The sequence below is a fragment of the Vipera berus genome, assembly GCF_964194415.1.
Source record: "Vipera berus genome assembly, chromosome: 2".
Taxonomy (NCBI): Eukaryota; Metazoa; Chordata; class Lepidosauria; order Squamata; family Viperidae; genus Vipera; species Vipera berus.
The window spans coordinates 201,233,642-201,261,127 of NC_138203.1; the positions used below are offsets into that span (position 1 = coordinate 201,233,642).

General features: G+C 38.4%; 1 protein-coding gene across 1 annotated transcript in view; it reads left to right on the top strand.

Annotated features, from left to right (window-relative positions):
- Positions 1 to 210: 210 nt before the first annotated feature.
- Positions 211 to 27,486, top strand: part of TCF7 (transcription factor 7) — a gene marked incomplete at its 5' end in the record, with an annotated part of 145,594 nt that continues 118,318 nt past the window's right edge. Inside the window, 3 exons of the mRNA XM_081319033.1 lie at positions 211 to 465; positions 599 to 665; positions 1,529 to 1,635. Coding sequence (XP_081175159.1) covers positions 211 to 465; positions 599 to 665; positions 1,529 to 1,635 — 429 coding nt within the window. The remainder of the gene's footprint in view (positions 466 to 598; positions 666 to 1,528; positions 1,636 to 27,486) is intronic.

Sequence of the window (27,486 nt, forward strand, 5' to 3'; positions counted from 1 at the left end):
TGCCTTGGACCGCAAGCATAGCCCCCCCCCGCTCCCTAGGCTAGAGCTCCCGCGTTGGGTTGGGTGCCAGGATATATACCGGGCCAGGAGCTGGCCAAACGTTTTGCCTCCTCTTCAAGAAAGAAAGAAAAAAAGGGAGCCGGGAGTCTCCTTTCCCAGCGTCGCTCCGACTCACAAGTTCGCGTTTCCCTGGCTTGGCTCGGGAAGAAAATGCCCCAACTCAGCGGCGGAGGCGATGACCTGGGAGCCAACGACGAGATGATCGCCTTTAAGGACGAAGGTGAGCAGGAGGAGAAAATCCAGGCCAACGTCTTCACCGAGGGGGACCTGGCTGACCTCAAATCATCCCTGGTGAACGAGTCGGAAAGCAGCGGCGGCGGCGGCGGCGGCGGCAACCGACAGGCGTCCAACCCAGCAGCAACCGTGGCCGGAGCCGCCGCCGCCGCCGCAGGAGCCCATCCCGAGGTGAGACCGAACCCCGCCCGCCCCAGATCACTTTCTCCTCTTATTGCTGAGGAACTTGCCAACTTTATAAAATAAATAAATCAATACAAATGGCCAGCCACCTCCATCCCTTTCTCTCTCCTTGCCTTTGCAGGCAATCCGGCGGCTGCAGGAGCCTCAGAGGGTCTATCCGGAGAAACTCCCGGATCACATGGACGAGGGTCAGTTTTCGAAAAGCTCTCCTCCTCCTCCTCCTCCTCCTCCTCCTCCTCCTCCTCCTCCTCCTCCTCCTCCTCGCCCCGCCGCCCACCTTTTCCTCTGCCCCTCCGTGCCTCAAGGGAGGGAGCATGACCGCCGAGGGGAGGGGAGAAGGGGGAAGGTTTGGCAGCCCTCGTGGTCGCGGGGAAACGTCAATGCCTCGCTGCGAAACCAAAGCAGGCAAACGCCTCCCGCTCGTGCCGGAGACGGACTCTGCTCCACTCGTGAAAGCCCGGACCTGCGGGGCCACCGGGTGCAGGCGACTGAAACTGAACCTAAAGGTGCTACTCCGTAGGCTGTCATCCTCCCCTCACCCCTTTTGCACACACACAAACACACCACACCGCAACACATTTTTTTTCCCCATAAGTGGCTATTACATCGCGGGAGGTAAAATTAGTCTGGGTACTGTTGGCACAGTGAGTTCCTTTGAAGGGGACACACACACACACACACACACACACACACACACACACACAGCCCGAGGTTTGGGGAAGAGGCTTAGAGCAGGTACAAAAACAGACTGAAGGCACCCCACTCCTTAATAACCAAGAACACCAGTTTTAACAAAGGTGGAGAAAGGAGCACGTGTGCACACTGGTTTCATTCTGGGACGCGGTCCTTTCATTTGTGGCTTATCTTTAACCGCCAGATAAGTTGCAAGCTGAGGCTCACGCGTGGCAGTAACGGGGGAGTTGAATGTCAGGTGAACCTCACAGATGCCAGTGAACTCAAATTATCCACTTCTTGTAAAACAAATGTGTGTGGAATGGATGGGAGATTGGTTCTGAGACAAAATCCTAACCAGGGGCTTGAATTTTAACAGGTTTAAAACATCAGGACCCAGGAATGTACAAAGGATCGCCTTATTCTGGATACCCTTTCCTCATGCTGTCTGATCCTTACCTGCCAAACGGATCTATGTCACCTTTGGTGAGTACACTTCCCCTCCCATTCCTAAATTCTTACATTATGTCTATGTGATCATGTTTCAAGACTAAAATTAACATCTTTAATCTTCAAAATTTTTAACATGATGGGTTCCATAAAGGGCGATTGTGGCCTTTTAGCCAATATCCCCTCTGTCTTGCAATGCTGCTATATGCACTCGCTTATTGGGGTCTCCTACCACCCCAGAGCAGAATTATAGTATTATTATTATTGCTACTACTGTTCTACTATACCAAAGTTATAAAAAAAATCATCACAAATGGCCCAGTTAAGGATTCATTCCTTGACTATTTAAAAAAAAAATCTCCTATGGCAAAATGAGGATTTCCCCCCCAATGTAACTTACGCTAAGCAGGCTTTATACATGTGTGCCTTACAGATGCCAAGCCCTAACTTACATATAATTCTGAGGGTTAGAGATTTCATCAATACATGTATCTCCCTCCCTCCCTCTTGTCAGAGGTTCAGCATGTATTTGTGTGTGCAGAGATTGAAGTTTCTATGAATCAGGCTCATTCCACAGTAAATCCCCCTGAATTTGAAGCAGAGGAGTTTCAACTGAATTCTGAATCCTCACTTAATATTGTTGAGATTATTTTAAGAAGGCAACATTTGTGTTCGTGAACTGGTTTAGTGACCATGGGTTAGAAATGAGCTTGTTGCCTATTTTGTAAGATTACGGCACACAGGCACATGAGAAGGGTACATTTTAGTATCCTGCCAACATTAGAGGAGGGAAAAATGTTTTAATGAAAACTTATTTTGTTGCATTGGGGAAGTAGGGAGTATATTAAAGTTGGATATCAGGAAATATTATATCAATAAAAACTCTTCTTTAATATAATATTTGTTATTGGCGTTTGGTATTAATAAAATGTGTATTCTACATTTTCTTTCTTTTAAAATATCTTTTGTTTTCTTCAGCTTATAGAGAGTTGTAAATGTAGATATTTCTCCACTGAATAAGAACTGCAAAAAATATATGCAAAGAAGCTTTTTTTTAAGTGCTTGTAGTAAATAAATAAAATATGTTTAGTATTCTGTGAAATACTTTTAGCAGCAGGGCAATGTTTTGTCCCTGTTGACAAATGATTATAATACAAACTGTGATCTTGGCCTCACTAGTTACAGAAAAGTTCTGTGGATATCAGATGGGGATTTAGCTGCTGATAGGATGTGTTTGAAGTTTGTAGGATTTAGATTCTATATTGTAAAAAGCTGCTTGTAGTTTCTTCCTTACTAGTTAAAAAAAAAGGATAAATTGATCAGTATAATAAAATGTTGAAGGGTCCAATCTGAGTCCTCAGTTCCCTGAGCATGGGCTCCAGCATGAGTCCAAAAGCTTGGAAAAACAAACTTCTGATACCAGTAACCAACTCAGATTGCACCGCTATCTTGGGAGAATTATATTTGTCTTCATTAATAAAGTGTTACCTCTTTCTGCTTTCTCATTTGCCATTTTCCTGCAATTGTTTTATGAAATTATTGCAAGGCTTTCTTTGGTGCTTATACTCAATGAAGCCTACTTTCCAATATTTGGGAGGTTAATTGGAAGGTTTAAATGTTGCTGTGAGTGTGGATTTGTTTTTCTTAACAGCTTAACCCCAAGTATATGACAATTCAGTTGCAGTCTTACTCTAGAATTCTAAATTGGTTTCTGCAGCAATAAATCTAGTTCATTTCAGTGGGGCTTGGTCCCAGATTTGCTCCTTCAGGCTGCAATCTAGTACATAGTTAACTGGAAGTAAGCCCATTAATCAAAAAGGGATCGTTTCCACTATAGTATACATAGGATGGTGCAATTAAGGACAATTTCTCTGCCCTTTCAATATGACTTGATTACACTTCAGTTCTTGAGGAGCTTTGCTCTTTAAAGATCTTGATTCTGTCTGACGGGTCTATCTGATGTCCATAAAAGGTCAGTGTCAAAAGAAATGCAGTCAAGGAAATATAACAACACTCTGTGCTCTCACTAGAAATTGATGGCATGTTTAACTCAGAAAAATCATTGCTTTTGCTTAGGTGGAATATTTGTTTGGGTTTTATCAGGTATAACATTAGTGTTGTCTCCCCCCTCCTTAAAGAGAATAGATTTCTTGGACAGCTAGCTGGTGTCAAAGAGAGGTGTTTCAAGTTTATCTGTTTATTAGATAAAATAAGATTTTGAAAGAAAGCAAGACTTCAGATCTGTACAAGGAAAGACGGTAGCAGATTCCAAGTGGAATTCTACAGGGCAAGAAAATGAATCCATCCTGGGCTAAACTTGTGGATCTTACCAAAGTTCTATCACTTGGCTTCTTGTGTCTTTCTCACACACAGAAGGCAACAGATTCCCTCTAGACACCCTAGTAATTGACATTTGGGGGTATTATGCCAATGAAAGTGGAAGTTTCACTTTGCTATTTAAGTTACCAAGTCTGTCAACCACCTATTATCTCAATTTAAAGCCATCTCTGGCACAGTTGTCAATTCAGCTTGTGGCGGCAGGCTCTTGAGTTAATACATTTGATTAAAACGGTAGACTGTAGCAGAAGTGATTTGGATTGAAAATTTGAAATTTCCTAATCTACAGGACCCAAATTACGGCTCCCTCCCTTCCTCCCCCTTGTACGTTTCAGCTTTTTGATAGTTTTGATTGTCCCTCTCTGCAACTTTTCTGTCTCAGTGGCAACTTGTTATGGAAATTGTTTTTATAAAAGCAATAAGCCGAAAGATAAACAAGCAAATTTCAAGCAGCTTCCTTCCAATAAGGATCAAAGGGGTTAAATGTCATTATCAATGAAAAAAAATTATTCAGTGTAAGCTAAAAGAATAATGGGGTACACCTGTAAATGGAAACTGTACATGTTGCTGGAAACCAAGAAGAAGAAAATATCAAGATAGCAGTTGTGGAAACTAACATTTCTGGCACTCGCCCCTTAAGTGCATTGTGACATTTAGAGTGAGATAGGCATTGATCTCTCTTTCCTGCTTAACAACCAATGGTCACTATTGAATTTTTAGCACTGATCATTAGATAGTATGCAAGGAGCAGAGTGACCACATCAAGTTCAATGTAAGCTTTCCTTTGCTCAGAAATCACTGAAATTGATAGTAAAGCTGATCTATGTTTTAACTGGCTTCCCTGGGCCAGTTTTACACAAAGTAATAGATTCTAGTTTTAACACTCCAGAAATTCTGAAATTTCCTGACAAGTAGTAGCCTCATTTTTAAAAATATTTTTCTCGGTATCTCTTAATAATAAGAAAATGATTTTAGCAACAGTGCATTTAAAAAAAGAGAGAAAGGAGAGATTTAGCTTTATAGTGTTTCACTGGCCTTTGAATTTTCTCTCAGTCATCTGCAAAATAAATGAAAGCGATGGATGCAACTGCTATAAAGAATTGCAGAAAGGTGTTATGGTCATATTTCCTGCAAACTGTAAATCATCTTTTCTAATTTTTCTGCAAATTGTCCCTCCTATATATACTAAAATTATCTTTCCTGTTGAAGAATTAACTGTAGGAGCATCATTCTTACTTATATCTAATGGAAAATTATTTTAAAGCACAGTCTGGAAGAGATTTACCCAACAGACATATCAAAAGCGATACTATCCCTACCGCTAATTAATGGAGCAAAACTCTATTTTATGGAGTGTATCAGCACTTTCTGTTAGAGCAACTTTGTGGGTTGTCTGTTATGCAGAAAGAGCACTGACATTTCCTTTCTTATCACTTCCACATCATAATATGTGAAATTGTTCTTTAAAAGGTTGCTGGCTTCACAAAAGTGTTTTTATCAACTGTAGTCCAAGTACAGGTAGTCCTCGACTTATGATCACAATGGAGTCCAAAATTTCTGTTCCTAAGTAAGACAGTTGTTAAGTGAATTTTGCCCCATTTTACAACTTTTATTGCCACAGTTATTAAGTGAATCACTGCAGTTGTTAAGTCAGTAACATGGTTGTTAAGTGAATCTGGCTTCCCCATTGACTTTGCTTGTCAGAAGGCAACAAAAGGTGATCACGTGACCCTGAGACACTGCAACCGTCATAAATGTGAGTCAGTTGCCAAGCGTCTGATTTTGATTGCATGACCGTGGAGATGTTGCAACAATTGTAAGTGTGAAAGGCGGTCATAAGTCATGTTTTTCAGAGCTGTTGTAAATTCAAACTGTCACTAAATAAACTGTTGTAAGTGGAGGACTACTATATAGGAGATGTTTTGTAGTGCTGTCTATACTGTATATATCTAAAAAAATCTGCTAAAAAATAAATGCCATTGTTTGCAATAGATCCTGCCCCAGCTGATCATGATCTTAAACTATTTTTTGGGATGAAGAAAATTAAATGGAACAGCAATTTGAAATAACAGAGCTCTTCATATGGAGACAGAATATGTATTGATACTAAAATAAAACATATTTTTTCCAGTGGTTGGCTTTCAGAAATTGATTGAAGCTCACATTATAATCAGGAAAATATTAAACAAAACTGTGTATGCCACATGCAGATGTGCTTGTATGATTTCTCAGTTGGATCTTCAATTTTTTAAAAAATACCAACAAGGGAAAGAGTGTTTATTTTGACCTGCAAATTAGCAAAAATAATTCTGTGTTTGGTTAAACCGTGAGCAGGGCTTCCAGTCTACCTATCTATTCAAAGGTTCCTTTTAATTCATTTGAATACATGCCGGAGGAGGTTATGTAATTCATGTAATATATTCTATTACTTGTAATATAGTACAAACAACTCTCTGCTAAGTTTTACCTTGGGGAACCTAGAGGAGTATTGGGGTAACGGAAGGAAATGAAGGAAATATTCTGGTATTTCAGACTAGAAAAGGTCTTTTTTGACTAGGGCTGTGCAAATCCTTTGAAAAAGGTGCTTTGCAACATGCAGGAACACCTACAAAATACCTCTCTTAACATGGTTAAAGGAGAAATATCCTTTCCTAGGCTTGTGTGGCTGCTTTGTAAGCTTTTCCCAGCTATCTTGGCATGTGTGCATAGGATGGCTACTTGGCTTTGTTGTTTCAAAACAACAAGAAGAAGTGGCTGTGCATGACTCTCCTAAAGCTATAGAAAACTGAATTTGTGTACTAGTTATTCAGCTGTTATTAACTGATACATGAAGTCTCATCCTATATAAACATCAACTGCAATATAGCCACATTCTTCAAGGTAAGCATGTAAACAATACATGCCTGACAGTTGTTTTGTAAAATTCTGTGGTATCATCCTATTCTGAGAACTTTGAATTTAGCTAGTAGCTGCTTGTGACTCTTATACGACTGAACCACCACCAGCAGCCAGGCAGATCCCTGACAAGGTCTTACAAGCTTATTGCCTAGCAGCCCTTCAAAAGAAAGTTCCTTTAAAGGCAGAACATCGTCAACAAAATAAGCATCGCTCTGCAGAACTGCTTTATCAGCTGAATGTGTACAGTTCAGGAGTTATGCTGCGAGTCTTGTGGTTAAATTGCCAGCTTAGGATTGGAGTGATCCAGATTCGAATTGCTATTTGTTTAGAAAGCTCAGTGAGTGACTCTGAGTCATACATGGTCTCTTTGCCTAAGTTACAGCACAGGTATGATGAGGAAACAAAATGGCCATTCAGTTATGTATATGACTTGAGTTCTTCAAAGAAAAGATATGCTCTCAAGTAATTAATAATGTCTTTTATTATTTATTTTATTCACCTTGGATGCTGCCCAACTCCATTCAACTCTGGGTTAAAAAATAAATAAACAGCCCTATGCAATCCAGATCAAATAAACAATGAAGAAGGTGGCAAATCCAGCTAGCACCAATATTTATTAACAGTTTTCTTTTTTCTTTTTTTTGTACCCTATTTCAAGAGTTGCTAGTTTTGTTTGTGCATCTGATAGCACCACAATTACCATGGCTGCCTTGAGCCTAAGCTGTAGTGAAATAAGCTTAGCCATTATTTGTAGAAGGGCTAAATCATTCAGTGTAGGAATGTAAGAATTTTGGAGAGATGCACCAATCTCTGCCCCAAATAGATCAATAGTTGGATTGACGTGAATTAATTGATCAATTGCATCAAAACATTGTGGATAAAGTTAAATATTTTTATTATTATTGTTTCTAAACAATGGTTTATTCCTTAATATGTATGATCCCAGGTAGCTGTAGCTTATTTAGTAAACAAGTCTGAAATGAATCATGTAAATGGCATTGTTTGTGAACTGGGTCATTATAAGGGAACTTCCTTTGTTCCTAAATTTGTCCCAGGCAGACTTTGTTGGAGAAAGCAGGTCCCAGCAGTGGCTAGGGAGTCAAAAACTCTGTTTGCTTGATCAGCAGTCCTATGACACAGATAATAATGCGGAAGCAGGAAGAGGAAACAAAGGCAGGAGGCAGAACAGCAGTAGGACCAACCAACCAATGATTTGGAGACCAGGGCCTTCACTTCCAGCAACTGAAGATTCCTGCATACCCTTACAGGATTCTCTCAAGGGACTGGCCTGTCTTGCCCTTCATGTGTTGCAATGCCCTGATCTTTACAGTGATCTGAAGATCTCAGGAATTTTAGAAGGCAGCTGAGCAGAGAGACTCTTTCAGGGATTGATCTACCAGTATTAGGTGGGAATTTTGTGCTAATAGTTGCATTTGCTAGCTAGAAGGAAAGGTGAGAGGCGAACCAATTGTTGTAACAGCATAGAAAGGTTTCTAATTAATGTTGCATTCTTATATATTGCAGGAATCTATTCATGAGCAAACAGTGAATTATCAGAGTTCATGTAACCATGGTATAGGATGCTGGGGTTAATACTGTAATCTTTTCTCTTGAATTTTTCATAAGCATATTTTTCCAATTATAGTCTGTATTTTAATAAATTTACTCAAGAATACTTCAGCTAATGAAAGATCAAAGATATCTATGTTTTAGAGTCTGACATCAATATCCCATGTATTTTTATCCAAAAATGGACGGGAATGGTCTCGTTTAGGGTTCCAAAATATCTTCTCCTTCTATTTATTATCATAACACTAAAATGATTGGTGCATGTGTGTTTGTGTGTATGATGGAGAGAAAAAGAGGTTGATATTCAGCATGGGGAAAACTCATTTTTCTGTTCTATATGGGGCAGGGAGGATCAGCTCTGGATTTCAGAGGACAAAGATATTAATAGGGATGGGGCAGCATGTCAAAGAAGTTTAAAGCTGTTCTTGGCTAAAATGTTAAATATTAACTGGTTTAAAATCATTAAAACTAGTGAATAGTTTTAAAAACATTACTAGCAGCATTTTTACAACATCTCTCTTTTTTTCTCCTTTAATTATCAGTTACAGGATTAAGCAGTTGCTATATGTGTGTGCACGTGTATATGTGTGTGTGGGTGAGAAAGAGAGGCAGAGAAAAGTACAGTGATTTTTTTACTTTTTGCCTTTGGCCTGCATTCCTTGAGCTGAGGATCAATTAACTCTTTAGCAATTCATTCATAATGAAATAGCATTAGAAATGGGCTCAGAGGGATGTCATAATATATTTTAATATTTATTTTAATATATTTTAATATTATTTTAATATTTCATATAGTTCAAAGCACTTCGCATACTTGATTGTAATTTGTACAGCGTCTTTATAAATAAAATCAGTTTTCTTCACCCTCCCCTTTATTATGTATGGATGAACTGAAGCTAACAGGAAATTCTTAGCACAAAACGATGTAGTGATTTCATGGCGGAGGGAATTGATATCACTGACTGTGGAGGATAAAAGCATTAATTCCTTTTACATATAATTAATAGCAGATTTAAGGCCAAGCAATGCCAAAAATGTACGTAGAATGTTATTACCTTATCAGTTCCTAGTGTAGTCCTTTAAAATGGGAAGACTGGGATATCCCTGTTCATGCAGCAAATGGTTTCATGTGCAGCAAGCAAATAGAAGGTTGGTGTACTTAGAATGATTGAAAGGAAATCAGACAGCATCTAGTTCAGTTCCCTTGTTCAGTCTAGGCTCCACCTTAGCATCTCCCACATCATCAGTCTCACCATATCACGTGGCAGCTTGTTCTTCTGATTAATAGCTTCTGTAGTCAGGAAGGGTCTCCTTGAACCTCCCTCCCTTGAATGTTAATCCGCTGATCTTGATCCTGTCCTCTGAAGAAATAGAAAACAAGGCCATTGCATTTTTATTGTAACAACCTTCCAGAAATGGAGTATTCTCTGAAGGCTGTAGATATCCAGATCCTTTGCTTATTCCTCATAGAGTTTGGTTTTCGGACCGTCCGCCATTTTGGTAGGCCTCCTCTGAACTTGCTCTGATTTGTTGGTGTCCTTTTTGAGCAATAATGTGTGGACCTGGACATGTGGTCTGAGCAGGACAGAGTTGATGAGGACAATTACTTTTCATCACTTGCACTCTATAAGCCTATTAATGTACTCCCAATGAAGCAAATGTCTATGGCAGGGGTCTTCAAACTTGGCCCTTTTATGACTTGTGGACTTCAACTCCCAGAATTCCTCAGCCAGGCATGCTGGCTGAGGAATTCTGGGAGTTGAAGTCCACAAGTCATAAAAGGGCCAAGTTTGAAGACCCCTGGTCTATGGAGATTCTCAGTGATCCAGGTCATGGTTGTCTCAATTGTCATGAGGCAACTGTACTTCCTTGTTTTTCTTTGAAGGTGTTTCACTCCTCATCCAAGAAGCTTCTTGGAGCTTCTTGCCTCGTGAAAAAAGCACCTTTGGGGTACCAATGAAGCAGTTGCTTTTTTAAGAGCTGTGTCATACCGCTGGCTCATGTTTTACCTGAAGTCAAAAAGAATAGAGTCTTTTTACATGCACTACTAACAAGCCAGCTCTGCCCTATCTTTTTCTTGTGTCCTACATTTTTTCCCCTATCTTGATGCACTATTTTTTATTATTCTCTGTTATATTTCATCCCATTCATTTCAGCCCACTACTCAAGGTTATCTAGATCTTTTGGGAGCATTTCTCTCTCATGTAAAAAGTTAGCCACCTTCCCAGTTCTGGGTTTTCTGTGAACCTCTGCACTAGACCTACATGGTAGATTATGGTCCATTACCTTCAGTGAAGAGACCTTCATTCTATAGTGAATCAAAGTGGGAATAATAATTATATTATTGATATCTTTTGCTTTTTATTGTTCCATTTTAAGTTGACTTACAGAAGTGGGATGTAGACAATTCAGAGTTGTTCATGTCTAATGAGACTTATAAGCCCAGTAAAATAAATAGTAAATTTATCTCATCTTTGGTTAAAAAAAATTTTTAACAGATAGAACAGAACCCTTTGGCACTCCACTCAATACTTCATCCCAAGCTGAAGTACAACAGTTAATGAGCATTTTTTTTCCAGTGCTGCTATTCAGCAAACTGTGAGTTCACCTAACAGTAGTATTATTTAGCCCATATTCTACTATTTTATAAAGAAAAAATATGAAGCACTCTGTTGAAAGCTGTGCTGACATCCAGATACATTACACATATGGCATTACCCAAATCAAATAGGTTTGTACCTGTATCAAAGGCGATAAGTTTCACCTGAGTACTTTGCAACACACCAATGCTATCCTTGTTAACAGTAGTGCCCATAAATAAGTTTCTATAATTGCCTGGGAGCTTTGCCCTGTTCACCTTCTTGAGGATGGGCACAACTTTTGTTTTAACCCTATGGGACCTCAACAGTCTTCCAGAAGTTCTCAAAGGTTACCAGGAATGGTTCTGTGATCATCTGCAGTTGTTCCTTTAGTACCCTGAGGTGTAAATCATCTGGTGTTAGAGATGTAGGCTCATTTAAATCCCAGAAAAGAAGACAAAGGAAGTGTAGTCAATATTTTAAGACCACTTGATGTTCTTGGATACTGTTGACCACAGTATCACTTTGCATCATTCAGAGGGAGGAATGCTTGCTCCAACCTCTTGAAGTGCTATTGGATGGTCATATTGAGAGAAATCTGCTTGAAGCTTGCGGGGAGGGAGGGCACAGAATTGCATCTTATCGCCCAAGTTATTTAATACATATGCAAAGCCATGGGGAAGGATTAACATGAGTTTAGAGTCAATTGACATCAGCCTGCAGATGATACATAACTATAATTTTCCTATACTGAGAGAGACTCTAGGGTATAGCATTTTTCTTCAGTATGTAACATTTTGGACACTGGAGGAAGAGTTAGCAATTTGGACCACATTTTTGCTGATTTCAGGAACATGATTCAGCTCTTCTCAACACTGTCATGCTCAGCCTTTAAGGAACAGATTCATCATCAGAGGATCTTCCCCTCCTGCTGGACAGTGACATAACATCTCTGGCAAGGGAGCCCCTTTTGTCAGCTTTGGCTAATAAACCTGGTACGCCTCTACCTGAAAGAGACCTGGCTGGAATTGGTGACACATGCACATATAGCCTCACCAACCAGTAATTGCAATGCACGCCCTTGGAAATCTGTCTGTAAATTGTAGCTGGCCAAGAACACATCAATACAACTGTTAGAACATAACTTACTTTTTGAAAATAATTCAAAGTGCTTTCTGATATACGAGGGCAATTCGGAAATAAACCTCCATTTGGTTACAGCATCAATGACAGACACTCGCAGATACAGAACTTTTATTATGCACATTAGAAAACTACAACATTATATTACTTTTCAACATCATCACCATTCAAATTGAGGCACTTGTCATAACGTCTTACAAGGTTTGAAATTCCTTCGTAGTAGTCGCTCGGCACCAAAATCTGGGCTATGGGGGGGGGGTGTAATCAAAAACATCCCAACAGAACTGCTTCAAAAGTTCTTGGGTGCATCTAATGGTGTGCAGGTGAGCATTATCATGAACCAACACCACACTGGAAATCAGAATGCCCCCACGCTTGTTATGGATGGCTCATCTGCATTTTCGTAACGTTTCACTGTAGACTTCTGAACTGATGGTCGAACCACACTCCATGAGCTTTGCTAGCAGTAGTCCTTTGGCATCTTCACATTTGGCGGGATTTTCTATGGCACCACTTCCGGTGTGGTGTTGGTTCATGATAAAGCTCACCCGCACACTGCTAGACACACCCAAGAACTTTTGAAGCAGTTCCATTGGGATGTTTTTGATCAACCCGCTCCTCACTATAGCCCAGATTTAGTGCCGAGCGACTACTATGAAGGAATTTCAAACCTTGTAAGATGTTATAACAAGTGGCTCAATTTGAATGGCGATTATGTCAAAAAGTAATGTAATGTAGTTTTCTAATGTATATAATAAAAATTCTGTATCTGCGAGTGTCTGTCATTGATAACCAAATAGAGGTTTATTTCTGAATTGCCCTTGTACAAAACCTTTTAAGGCTTAAGCCTGAAGCTTCAGTAGGAGTATCCATACAGTCTTCCTCACAATCTTAAGTCTTCAAAAACATCCACATTTTCCAGGTTCTGCTGGGGATACGTCTGAATTTTTATTTTCCTTTATTGCAGCTTTCATTGTTCATCAAATTGCTGCTGAAGGGCAGGCAAGCTCCCTCCTTATTACAGCTTAAAACCTACCATTTTATCCAGGTCCGAGTGTTTAGGCGTTCTTATGCTGGTGATTTTTATATAATAAGTTGCCCAGAGTCATTTGGGAGTAGGCAACTTGTTTGACAGTAAGAAAGATAGTTGTTGTTTAGTTGGGAGATTCTAGCAATTAGATTATATACATACTTTGTTTGCAAATGTAAGTTTCTTAGCCTTTGGTATCCACCATATCTTCCTTCCTTCCTTCCTTCCTTCCTTCCTTCCTTCCTTCCTTCCTTCCTTCCTTCCTTCTTTCCTTCCTTCCTTCCTTCCTTCCTTCCTTCCCCCACTTTCTGAAAATTTGGCAATATTTGAATAGTTGAAATAATGAAATATCCAAGAGAGCTGCACAACAATCCAGATACTCTTTAAAGCATCTCATGTGCTCAACATCTTTTCCTCTTTGAATCCAGATTGCTGTACAGCATATTCTATGGGCTAAATTCAATGATGCTCTTCCAGCATAGTAGACTGCTTGTGCAAATATATTATTTTTAAATTTATATCTTCCCTTTTGCACAAATGCTCAAGGAAGCATACCCAGCAGTCCTTCCCCCCCATTTTTCCCCATAACCACAGCCCAAGATGCAGATGTACTGAGAGAGTATTACTGGCCAAAGGTTACCCAGGAAGCTCTAATTGGTAAGGCTCATCTTTCCTATTGCTAGTCTTCCTATTGCTACTCCAAACCCTTAGCCACTATTTCACTGTGGTTCTCATATGGGCATTTTCTGGAAGCAACTATATTCATTTTAAAGCTTTGAATATGTTCTGACCATTAGAGAAATGTGGCTGGACTGCATTTTTAAATCTTAAATGCATTCAGATGTTACCTACATATGTGCTTTCCTTGAACAATATTTCCAACCGTGCAACTTAGCTTTTAAGAATTAAATCTGCAATATTTTGCTTTCTTATAGGCTTTCATGACAAACAATGCAAATATTTTTTATTTTATTCTAAAACAACTGGATGAATAACACTCAAGGTAAAATGCCTGATGATTCCGCCTTCTTCAAATAAGAGTGTCTTAATGTAGTTGAAACCATCTTGTCTAACAGCAGACTCATTTTATTCTGTGGTAAGGTGATGAGAGCCAAAGCAGAGCCTTTGAAAAATAAAAAGGAAGCAATGCCATACTTGGATGGAATTGGGTAAACAATGAGGCAAGCAGAAGTAAAAGATTGTTTAAAGGCACAGAGGCCCAACCCTCTCTCTCTCTCTAAAATAGTTAAATTAGGGCCATTACGCTTTGATGTCAAAAAAGGAGGGCAAGTGGGGGAGATATTTACTTATTTTTATCAGAGGAGATGAAGGATTTTTGTGGAGCTTTGTGCCTCAGGTACCACAACCCCATAACAGACCTTGACTCTTATATATCTTGAGGGACCACTTGCTGCTTCATTCTAGGCAGAAAAATGAACTGGATTGAATCCTGGATTGAGTATGCTCAGTATTGTGAAAAAAAACTGATACAGAGAGCTTAGCTGTGGTTTGTCAAACAAGGTATGGTACTATATGCATGTTGTTCAGTCATGAAATAGACTGGCTGAGTTTGCAGGGCACACTAAATCCAGCTCAGACCAATTGCATTTCACTTTATTATGATGTGTGAACTTAGCCATCTTGTAAATACTATACTATACAATTTCTTCCTACACATTTTCCTCTTTGCAAAGGTAGCTTTCTGAAAACAGAGGAAAAGAAATTTATGGCAAAACTGTATGAAGTTTATTTTTATTTTTTTTTAATTCCATTTATATCCCGCCCTTCTCCGAAGACTCAGGGCGGCTTACAAGCTTAGCAGTAGCCTTCATTCTATGTATATGCCTGCTTATTAGGGCTTTCACACACCCCCAAGCGGCATTATTACAAAGTCAGCTTAATTGCCCCCAACAATCTGGGTCCTCATTTTACCTACCTCGGAAGGATGGAAGGCTGAGTCAACCTTGAGCCTGGTGGGATGCGAACCTGCAATAATTGCAGGCAGCTGGTGTTACTTAAGGAGGCATTAGCCCACTGCTCCACCAAGGTTCCATCGGCATTATTAGCCGATTCCCTTTCCCTTAAAAAATAACGAAAGTATATCCCTTTTTAAAAACAAATTGAGGTGTCTGGGGACTGGCTAGATCTGCCTTTTAGGTGGTTACAAATCTTAAAGGTCAGACATGTCAAAACTTTGATCAGATTAAATCTTTCTCTTTGCTATGACAACATGTTTAAGTTAAGACCTGAGGGTATTTTATGAACATTGTTGCATCTGGTAGCAAGTTGGTGATATATAAACATGTAAAAGGCTTGAACAAGCACTTTGGTTTCTTAATTTTGGATCTGGGTATGTGAGTAATGGAAAGGAACTCGTGCTTCCCATAGGTCAGGGGTGGGCAATCATGGCAACTTTACAAACTATGGACTTCAACTCCCAGAATTCCTGAGCCAGCCATGATGGGTCAGAAATTCTGGAAGTCCACAGGTCATAAAGTTGCCATAGTTGCCCACCCCTACCATAGGTATTTGTCGGTCTATTTTGCCCCTTCTCAGGAAACATGAGGATTTCCTTTGGCTTTTGCAAGCTAAGTTAAGATATATAGAATTTAATGGTAACTTGCATTTTAATGTTTGACTCTCAAATTTAATGAATATAACTTTTTAAAAAGATATAGAGAGTTTTATGAGCTAAAAGTAAACATAATATAAAGGTAAATTCTTGCTTGGTCTCAGCCTGATTCTTTCATTGATGAAGAAACAGTTGCTTAATTCCAAATCTAATCTATCTTTGTCTTGCTTCAGTGTACAAAAAATTACTTTGCTTATTAGAAATGAACTGTAGCCTCTTTTTACCCTTCTAGAATGGGAGACCATTCCTTGAGTTCCAAGATTTATGACCCTCTTTCAAAATAACATGTATGTCTTAAAAAAGCCATGGAGGGTTCTTCAGAAATGGAGGTTCACAAACAAGTGCCTGCTCTATATTTCAGCTATATTTCTCCTGGTTCTACACAAACAGTGGCCCTTATTATTACATTAGAACGCCTGCATTTTGGAGTTCTTGGTTTTAGTTCAAGGAATTCAAGATCCTTGCAAAGGCCTAGCCCTAGAAGCATGTAATTCCACTTTAATCTATCTCTCTTACATCAGCTTCTCTGCACAGGTACAGAAGCCAATTTTGTTGAGCAAAGTAGTATGGCTTTTCCTCCCATGAGAAAATAAAGGGGGCACAGCTTTCAGAGTTGAAAGCAAAACACCCCTATTAAGGTTGCGCAAAAGCTTTGATGTCATCAAATTAGCCAGCCTAAATTATCAAATCCATTGAACACATCAAATCATGTACTTGTGAATAGATTTGAAGATTTGGTAAACTTTTGTTCATGGACATCCATGCTTGTATACAAGTAATATTGAACTTGATTTGGCCCTGTCTCTGCCAGCATCCAGTTATGGATACTTTGACATTTTCATTTTTTTAACAGCCCAACATTTTGAAAGATTCTCATTTCTACAGCAATTTGTTAAACAATTAAAACCGTGCAACTTGATTTTGAAGTAAATAGATATTGTATAGCTGTTGACCGGATTGTGTTCAGTGCTTTTTAAAGTCAGGAACATTGCTAGTCACTAACAAATCCTATGGTGTTAAATTCTAAAGATAGCTACTCATTGTGTAAACTATTTTTCTTACTTTTCTCTTTTTCTTTTCAACTTTTTATATCTTCATTCCATTTTTTATATCATGTCTATTTGGAAGCTCTGTTCACATTAAAAAAAAGACACATTGTTTGCTTAAAGCCTTTTACTCTTCCTTTAGACCCAGTTTGGTATAATGGTTAAGGCACTAGGCTAGAAACTGGGAGATCTTTTGTGCCTTAGGCACAAAACCAGCTGGGTGACCTGGCCAGTCACTTTCTCTCAGCTCTAAGAAGGAGGCAATGGCAAACCACTTTAAAAAAACCTTGCCAAGAAAACTGAAGGGATTTGTCCAGGCAGTCTTTGAAAATCAGACATGACTGAATGGAAGAAAAAAATAAATCTTCCTTTTCCTAAGGAACTTGTGTTACCTTTTACTATAATACAACATGTGCATTTGCAAGGTCTGTGAAATACATAAAGCATTTTTACGTATAGGAAAATTGAATGCAATCACAGACTTTGGTAAGGTTATCATGACATGTGGACCGACAAAAGGAATTGATATTTTAGAAGGCTAGATTAATTAAAGTCCAGGTTATGATAATGTATGTGCCGCTTCGTATCTTTTTGTTGTCTCAGCTCAGTGACTATCCTCCTGCAAGCTATTTTCTCTTAAACTTCACCTGTACAAATAGAAGTGATAAGAAATGTAAAACACAATTAAAACAAACTTGAGTAAGTGAAGTTAATGATCACGGTAACTTAAATCACAGAATATCCAAAGTGACAAGAGGGTGAGGAAGCATCAATTTCAATTCCTGGCTTTATGATGAAATGCCATACAAAGCCAAGAGAAAGTATGGAAGCATTTTTATCTCTTTTGGAATATTTCCTCTCAGACTGATATTGTACATCAACAAGCTACATATTATATCAATACTTATGTTTAATATAATGATTGACATGAAGTCACCACCCTTCTGAGCAAAGCTGAAGGATGTTTGTTGAAATGATATGATTCAAGCTTTTCATTATTATTATTTTCTTTTTTGGTAGAGGAAACAAAACCCAAACCCACAAGGCTTTTCCATGTTACCGATTAACATCCTACAAAATTTCACTTTGAAGTACAAAGAGATTTCTGAACTAAATGAGTACACAGTGTCTCTGGGAAATGGCAGCATTTCTGTTCAGTTTAATAGAGCTGACTTGAAAAGAATGGTACAGATATTTGAAAGGCACAGAAGGAGGAGAGTTTCTACATATTGCGTTTTACATGGAGAATGATGTTCTTGCCTTCTTCCTGAAATCTGACAGGCCATTTGGGAATGGGGGTTTAAAAGGTACCCATAAGAATTTCCTGGGCAAGACAGCCCTTATCACTCCTTGTATGACCATAATTAAAGACTATGGTAGTTTGAGATCTGGAAAGATTCTTCATTTAGGATGGACAGGCAGACTGTCCAATTAAAGTAAATTTGTTACTTAATAAATTATTTCTGTTTTATTACAAATAGTATGTAAGGGAATCCTAGAAGATCAGATGCATTTAAAGAATAATAATAGGTTCCATCAGTTCTCCCACAACTCACAATAACCCAAAAAGAATTTTACTCAGAAAATTGGTGGACTCTCCTTTGTTGAGTTCGTTCAAGGAAAGTCAAGCAGTCAGCTCTCAGTTTGTTGATTTGGATTGGACTCGATGGTCAAAACACTGTACCTTGATGATTCTATTTCTTTAACACAGACAGAAGAGGAAGAACAGGTATCCATAATCACTACTAGACAATATTGCTTAAAAAGCCTCTCTAATGAACTGCAAATATAATGACAAATTTCATTTGTCTACTAAATATTGAAATGCTTTAGAGGATTTCTAGCTAGCTATTTACTGTAATTATTATCTAAAAAAGCTTAATCTAGCCTGACTCTGATTATCCAATAATATTACTGTTAGAATACTGACACAAAAAGCAACTCAGCAGCAGATATAACCATGATTGTTTATATCTCATCTTTCCTACCTCTAAAATTGTGTCTGAAAAAATAGGCCTTACTTAATACCAAAGAACATAAGCATAGAGATGCTATTTTTGACTAATTTTCAGCCATTATCAGACTGTTAATATAACTAAGATTTGGATCCTCACTTAGAAACTACACTACAGTGCAGTGAAATCTGTCTAGATTGCTGTTCTGTTTACATGCTATTCAGATTACAATGGGCTTTCCCAAAACTTATCTAATTTTGTGTAATGCCTATTTATCTGGAAATACTGATTTCAGTAAGACAATTATACATTAATTGAATTTCTCAATTTGCAAAAGATAAGATTGAGGCAAGATATGCTAGTGGCCTACAAGGGACTCCTGAAAATGAATGCATAATATAGACCAATTTGTTGATATTTAAAGGAAAAATATTTATGCTGTTAGGAAGAATTTCCTGATTTTAAGAGCTATTAAGCAGTGGAATAATTTGTTTAGAATAGTGGGATTCCCACTGAAGATAAAATCCCTGCCAATTCACATTCTATGACAGACATGTCAAACACAAGGCCCGGGGGCCAGATCCGGCCCGCGAAGTGGTTTCATGTGGCCCGCGAAGCCATCCTGGAAACAGTGAGGGAACGGCCCCCACTGCCTTGGCCCTGGCCTAGAGACCCTCCTTCTGCCAGAGACCCTCAGATCTGTCCCACTCCTGCCCAGGCACCCTTGATGCGAACGATGTAGAGCTGGCCACGCCCACCCAGTAGGCCATACGCACTCTAGCCACGCCCACCCAGTAGGCCACGCCCACCCTGGCCATACCCACCCGGCCCCTTGAGGGCAACCACAATACTGATGCGGCCCTCAATGAAATTGAGTTTGACACCCCTGTTCTATGATGTATAACCATCCCATAAATTCAAATCCCATCTCTCCAAATTTAAACTAGACTTGTGTAATGCTGGTCTGAATGAATTTCTAATTGTATTTTAATATCTGAGCACCACAGATTTTTGCTGTTATTTATTATTGTTATATTAAATAATAATCCAAAGGCAAAGGAAGAAGTTCAAAATAGAATAACTACAGAGAAATGTGATTTAAAGGCAGTAACCAGTTCTCAGGAAATGATGGCTGATGAACCTCAAACATGTGGTAGGTACACTTAGATGTTCTTCCAACTTTGATTTTCTAGTATGCTACCACTGTGCATGGTATTTAAGATGTTCTTAAAATGGTTTCCTTAACAAACTTTACCAGTTCTTTTGGTTAAATTTCAATTAAAATTCAAACAAAAATGCAATCTTTGTCTGCTGGTATTAACACAAAAGTTTTATCTTCATGTATCAGCAAATATATTCAACTTATATTAGCAATTATATTCGTTGAGTTATAATAATTGCAGTTGCTAGCAACTTCAACCCAATGTTACATAATATACATTAGATATTCTGACATGATACCTCATTAATAAAAAATAATTTGTATATATTAGTTCTAAACAGAATATATTCATTATTAATTCTTAAGCTGCCCATCATGTGAAATAAATCTAAATACTGATTCAGATGATTTAACACAATCTGGAGCCAGACTGAATGCAACCATCATAATGTGATTTTTGGACTTCCATTTCCAAACAAATTGTGGCTTATTCCACATTTTGAACAAACCATGCCTTAATAAAAAGCTGGATGTGTAGACAGTGATAGACATTTTTTTCTGAATGTCCAATTTATATAATTAATACCTAATATTCTTTGTTCCCTGTTTATTTACCATTGTTCTATTCATTCCTTTCAATTTGGATGAAAATAATGTTTAGGGTAATTTCTGTGTAGCTTAATCCTATGATTCATTTGGGATTAAGATCTCCAGCACTGAAAGAGATTGATATTCACAGATTAGTGAAAATGGCCACAAGATTTTGATTCACATATTTATTAAATATGTCTTTATATCTCTGAAGGCACATTTGCTTATTATGATTGCCCACTATATGAGCAGATTTCAAACATTAACAGGGACATCTCTCAATCATGAATTATTCAGGTAAGTAGTTTTGAAGAAACAATGAAATGTTCATTGCATTGCAGAAGAAAGCAGAACATTACAGATGTTGTTCAGTGAGCAGGAATTTCCAGTTCCAGCATTTACATTCTTTTTTCCCCTTCTCCAACTTGACTAGAAATCTTTTACAGTCGTTCTCTTCCAGAGTTATACTGCTTAAACAAATACACCAGCTTTTCCCAACTTTTGCTGTCCAGGTATGTTGGGAATACAGCTCTGAGAATTGCCAGCCAACAAGCATGCTGGCAGGGTAGGCAACCTTGGCTCTTTTATGACTCGTGGACTTCAACTTCCAGAATTCCTGAGCCAGCGTGGCTGGTTCAGGAATTCTGGGAGTTGAAGTCCACGAGTCATAAAAGAGCCAAGGTTGCCTACCCCCTGATAGGGAATGCTGAAGAGGTCCAACTGACACAACCTAGTAAAGCGCCTATTACATAAATTAGTTTTATTATGCCAGTCCTTGGAGATTTTTATGATTTGATGACTACAAGAATTGGTAGTAACTGCCTCTAAGTTTCACATTTTAGTCTGAGGGAGTGTGCTTGTGTGTGAGGTTAAGCACAATTCCCTGGAATTTTAGTGGGAATGTTCAACCTATGTTTATGGCTAATCTTTAGAAATTAGCAAGCTTAAATCTCATCAGATAGATACGCAATTGCTTGGCAGATATTCATTGTATTCATTCCATGATTTCAACAGGGAAGCCTTTAACTTCAGCCACATCTGTACAAGAAAGCCATTAAAATTAACCAGCATTTTAAAGCTGTCAGGTCCTTTAGGTTGGGTGTTGTATGAGGAAAAATGGGTTTTATTGTTCCCTCTGGGCGAACAATACATATATTTTCTGATATTACAATATTTCTTCCTTTTTAAAAAAAATTATAAGTTGCCCAGTCATTCTGGAGTTAGGTGGTCGTAGAAATGTGCTTCATAAATAAATAAATAAACCTGCAACATAAAGGAAAAGAGAGAACGCCCTATGTGTATGCATGTATGTATTTAGCAATTTCATGAAGACTCTGTAGCATATGAAACACATTATAAATGCTCTTGTAAATTCCACATCATTTTGCCACATGAAAGGCGAAGACCTAAAAATAGCTATTCAGAGAGTATGCAAGTTAGTCGTAATTTAAGTGCTCATGAAATGAAATAGCTGTGTAGACAGCCATTTTCCCAGCAGTAATATTATAGGTCGACCCTTCCCAGCAACAGTAGTTCCTTGCATTGTGTTCATGTTATCCATCCCATAGAAATCACAATAGGCCCTCACAAATTCCCATTACTGTTTTAAATTTACCTGGCTAACTCCAGTCTTTTTAAGCATTTCTCTGCTTTCTTGGCAAATCTCTGTCAATAAGAGCACTGCCAACCAGTGCTTAAAAGTTTCAGCACATGGTCTTTTCTCTCTGATTTACCTTTCTTTATTGCTCAGGAAAAAATCATTTATTTATAACAAATGATGTCATTTTCATTTTGCCATAAATTGATTTTTGTCTTGGCAGTGGAAGCTGACAAAATTAATTCTCGGCATATGCATAAAAGAGGAAGCAAAGCTACATATTCTGCCATGTTGAGGTTAAATTTAAATCCATCCTGAGACATAGGCATTTCTATAAAAAAGCCAATCATTTAACATCTGGAGTTGTGGTCTACTTCCCATGTTCACTGTTTTCCTTTTTGTGAGGTGTTGTCCATTTCACCTGGTAGGGCAATACGAATCTTCTGTTTCCCACTCACAGAGACATGATCTATAAAAATACAGGTAGTCCTCAACTTACGGACAGTTACTTAGTGACTGTTTGAAATTACAACAGACCTCCCAAAAGATACTTAAGACCTGGATTCAAAGTTCCTCCAACATGTGATTGCATTTTGGGTGCTCAGCAATCAGCCCACATTTAAGGACGTTTGCAGCAGCCCACAGTCACGTGATCACAATTTATGATGGTTTTGCCAGAAACTGGCATTTACTTCCGGTTCTGGGGGGTGGGGGGAATCACCACGCTTTGTAGACAATGCATGTAGGAGACAACCAGGCTCCATTACAGTTCTACATCAAGGACTACCTGTATTTTCCCAGGTGAAATATGTGTATTGGAGACACATATGATTCCAGCTGGGTGACACCATCATCTGTGTGACCCTTCAACAAAAGAGGAGCTCTTGTGCTAAAGGCTGTTTCTCTAGAAAAGACAGATGCTCTCAGCCTTGTCTTCCTATTTGCATCAGTGGCAACTGTCTCTATTCTGACAATAAATGTCTTGTTGTGTTGTCAGGATCATGATAAACATAAACACCACAGAGCAAAACTAGGGAGGTGCTGGCTATGAACAGTTTAAGCTTCAGATATTGTTATTTTCCAAAGGTTGCCTGGGCAGGGGCATGACTGAACTCCTGGCTTTCAAAAAGTTGAAAAAAGAAAATAAAAGTTTGAGAAAGGGCAAATAATACAGCCAAGAGGTTTTGGTGGGGCATGGAAAATGATTGCTGCTAATGAAGGCCAAGCTTTGCTGGGGTTGTTTTGTTTTTTTTAAAGGCTGGATAAAGGGGGATACGGCACTCAAGTGCTCAAGTTTAGTAACAGTTTTATGTTCAGGATGAGGAGAACGCTGTTGAAATATCTGACTCTTGCTTCAGATCATTTTGGCTGTTCTCTTTATGCTTCACTCATGTTCCTCAACTTTGGCAACTTTAAGATGCGTGGACTTCAATTCCCAGAATTTCTCAGTCAGCAAAGTCCAGTCATCTTAAAATTGCCAAGATTGAGAAATGCTATAAGACATTGTCCACCAGAAGGCCCCAAGGCAAGAAGAGCAAATAGTTTCTAGCCACTGTTTGGAAGCTTGTAAATGGTGTTGGAACAGGAAAAACAAACAAGGAGATGGCAACAGAGTCAATATGTCTGGCATCACCAGCAAGATACCAGCCAGCCAGCCTTAGCACCACTCAGTAATATATGTGAAAATATGTTTAATTCATAAAATTATTCAAGCCTCATGTTGTACAGTAGACCCTATCCAATAACAGTCTTATTAGCATTTTACTGCTCCTTTTATCAAGTTTTTATAAAACAGAGGGAAGGACTTCTTGAAGATCTCTCTCTCTCTCTCTCTCTCTCTCTCTCTCTCTCTCTCTCTCTCTCTCTCTCTCTCACACACACACACACACACACACACACACACACACACAGAGAGAGAGAGAGAGAGAGAGAGAGAGAGAGAGAGAGAGAGAGAGAGATGAACACACACGACAGTCAACTATCCTTGTGCTATACATTGATAATCTGAAAAGAACTCCATAACCAATAACCATACGCCAGGTATAACTGTTTCCATTCACATATATTGTTTAAATAACTTGCAACCTTTTCTGGTATTTTTTTAATTGAAAACATTGTAAAATCTTCTATATTTTTACTTTTTGTGCATATGAAATGTTTTCCCTCCACCTTGCCTCTATTTGGAGGTGTCATGATTCTCTGCACTTTAAAAAGATGAGATTAAAAATATTTTAAAAAGCCAAGCCACTAAAAATCCAAATTACTTCTGTAATAATATGTACAAAATGATAAAATGAGACATATACACCATTTAGTTGAAATTAAACTATTTTATTTCCGTAAAAAAACATTTGCTTTGGGATGGAGATGGTAGAATGGGAACTTGGCAAATATTTAATAAAATAATAAGATTCTCTATAAAAACAATGTTGCAGTTTAATAAAAGGCCACAAAATTATTAAAGTCAGAGCTTCATTCACTTCAGATGTGGCTAGGGCACACAAACTCTTTGGGAACTCTACCATTAAGGGATTTGCTGTGGCTGTTTTTATCTGTTTTCCAAGTGTATGTTTTAATTTAAATCTTCACTGCATGTTCCGCTCCTTCTCAAAAGGCAGCAGTTCTCTACTAACATTTCTGTCCAGCTCCTAAATTTTTACTGGCACTTGGTAATACTGAAATAATTGTTGTAAAGTAACATCATATATTCTCTGTGGTTTGCATAAGTTCCTTAAGTGTGTGGAGGAAAATCAAATTGTAAGAAGCAGCAATAGATTTCAATTGTTGAACTTCATGAATGGTGAATCCGTTCATCCATCTCCACACAAAAATACTAAACCTAGTCTTTTCTGATGTCTAACGTTAAACATAATATAATATACAACATATAATATAACATAAATTGCCAGGCACCCTATTCTGCACTGAAGATATTATTCTTGAAAAAGCTTTCATTACTACACTTCAATACTAAACTTCCTGATGCTGATAAATATCTAGCAGACTTTTTGCTGTCTTTGATAATTAAGGTTTAATACCCAGAGGAGGAAGGCAAATCTTTCTTCCCAGTGTCTGCCAACTCTGGAGTTTGTTCCTCAAGAGAGCTTTCCTCAGGTTTTCATCAACTAAATCTGAAGGCAATGGAGATGCATTCTGTGCTTCCTTCTTCTCACTCAACTCTCAATCTGTGTCCGATCACCTGCAAAGTTTGCAGTTGAAATGTAACTTTCATAGTATTCCGTTGCCTTGTCAGAATGCCTAGTGATGTGGAGTTTTTAAATGCTTCATTGCAATACGTCCCAGGTAAATATATCCAGATGATGAATGTCCAAAGAGAATAAATAAAATTTACAAAGGTGGAAGAAACAATAACAGAATAATAGAATCGGAAGGGACCTTGGAGGTCCAAACCCTTGCTCAAGCAGAAAACCCGATACCATTTCAGACAAATCCTTGTCCAATCTCTTTTTTAAAACTTACACTGTTGGAGCACCCACAACATTTTGAGGCAAGACATTCCACTGAACTAAAATAACACTCTGCCTTTTATGGACTTGGATATCTTGGTTTAGATGGAATAGAAGCGATATTCAGGTATTACTGACTTAAGAGATCAGTGCTACCCATCTTATGTTAACTTTACCCTGAATTTGAAATTGAATCTATCTTGTTTGCCTAATATTCTCAGGGAAAAAATAGAGGACCTAAATGATTTCCTCCAACTTTAGGAACATATTTTGGACCATGCTTTCTTTTTGTACTGCAGCCAAAGCAGACATTCTCCTGGAATATATATTTTCTAGAAGAAGTTGGGAAATAGCTGCTGTGCCCTAAAACATTCATGTTGTGGTTTTGTAAAGCTTTTCTAGTCTAATGTTGTGGTGACTTACAACTCTCCATCTCTCTCCTCTCCCAAAAGTTATTAATGTACTAAATAATAACTTGGAGTCAAGTATGGGCTTAATGGAGACCACTACACTGGCCTTCAACTCAGATTAGTTTGAGATATTTTTGGTGGAAAATGTAGTTAAGTTTATATTTCGCCTAATGGCTTGGATTTGTAGTTTGAAGGTGTGATTGCTGGTGATTTAATGAATCAAAGGATGCCTACTAGCTGTGACTCTTCCCCCTCCCAAAAAATCACCTGATCTGTTTGTTTTTTTATTAATGTAAAACCAGATTACTGTCAGTATATACACATATGTTAAGCTGCACCTATACCATGTTTGGTTTCATTTTAGCCTTTAGGATTTGTAAATCTTAATTGATGGCTTAGTGTTATATCTGAACTAAAACCAGTGGTTTATTTTGAAGTATTATCTGGCTCTGAATACAACAGTGAGCCTATTAACTGGAACATCTAAAAATGAGTACATTTTGCCAGTACTTAAAGTTATGTTGGCTCATGATCTCAGCACCTGAAGGAATGTCTTCTTCCATAAAGAACTGCTCAGTCAGTTCTGGATGCCTCCAACTTTGGCGGCAAGGTGGGTGGCTTTGAGACAAGATTTTTTCAGAAATTGCACCTCACTTGTGAAACTACCTCTCCGGTCTACTTTTCCTAGCTTGGTAAAATATTGTGCATTTTGCGGGGGGATGACCTGTACTTTGTTGCTGCTTCGTATTTCTTTCAATGCCTTTTAAATATCCTTTACTTTTTATGATGTGCTGCTATGTATGACTATCATAATTTGGCTTCAAAGTTGTGGTGCAAATATTTTTTTAAAGAAAACATTTATTTTTTTATGTGCTTTCTTTAGCTGGGGAAAAGAAACTGCCAAAATAAAAGGCCCCAAAATGGCCACAAGAATTGGCTTCTACCTGTGGTAGCATTGTAAGATTTATTTATTTTTTTTTATTTTAATCCCAGGGCGGCTTACAATCTAAGCACAAATTAAATGTACAGGATATTTCTCATATGGATTTGATTCTGAGAATCTGTATCCAGTGAGTATGGCCTTTAGAACCAGACACATCTGGAGTGCACCAGTTTAAAGATTTAATTATTATTCTGAACCTTCACATGGTTTCAAGATGGATAGAAATTTTATATCTTGTTTTTGAAGTGAAGTAGCAATTGCCTTAAGCACTTCTGCTTACCTAACTTCCCCCTCCCCCATTAGATTTATATGCTGCTTTTCTTACAGAGGAGTTCAAAGCATCTATTACATTCCACTCTCCAGTTTTTTCTATCAAAAGAACCCTTTGGGGTCTGGATCAAGTGATAATGACTGGCCCAAGTTACTGAGCCAGTAACGTGATGACAGAGTGGTTAGAATGCAGTACTGCAAGTTACTTCTGCTGACTGCCAGCTGCCTGCAGTTCTGCAGTTAGAGTCTCACCAGCTC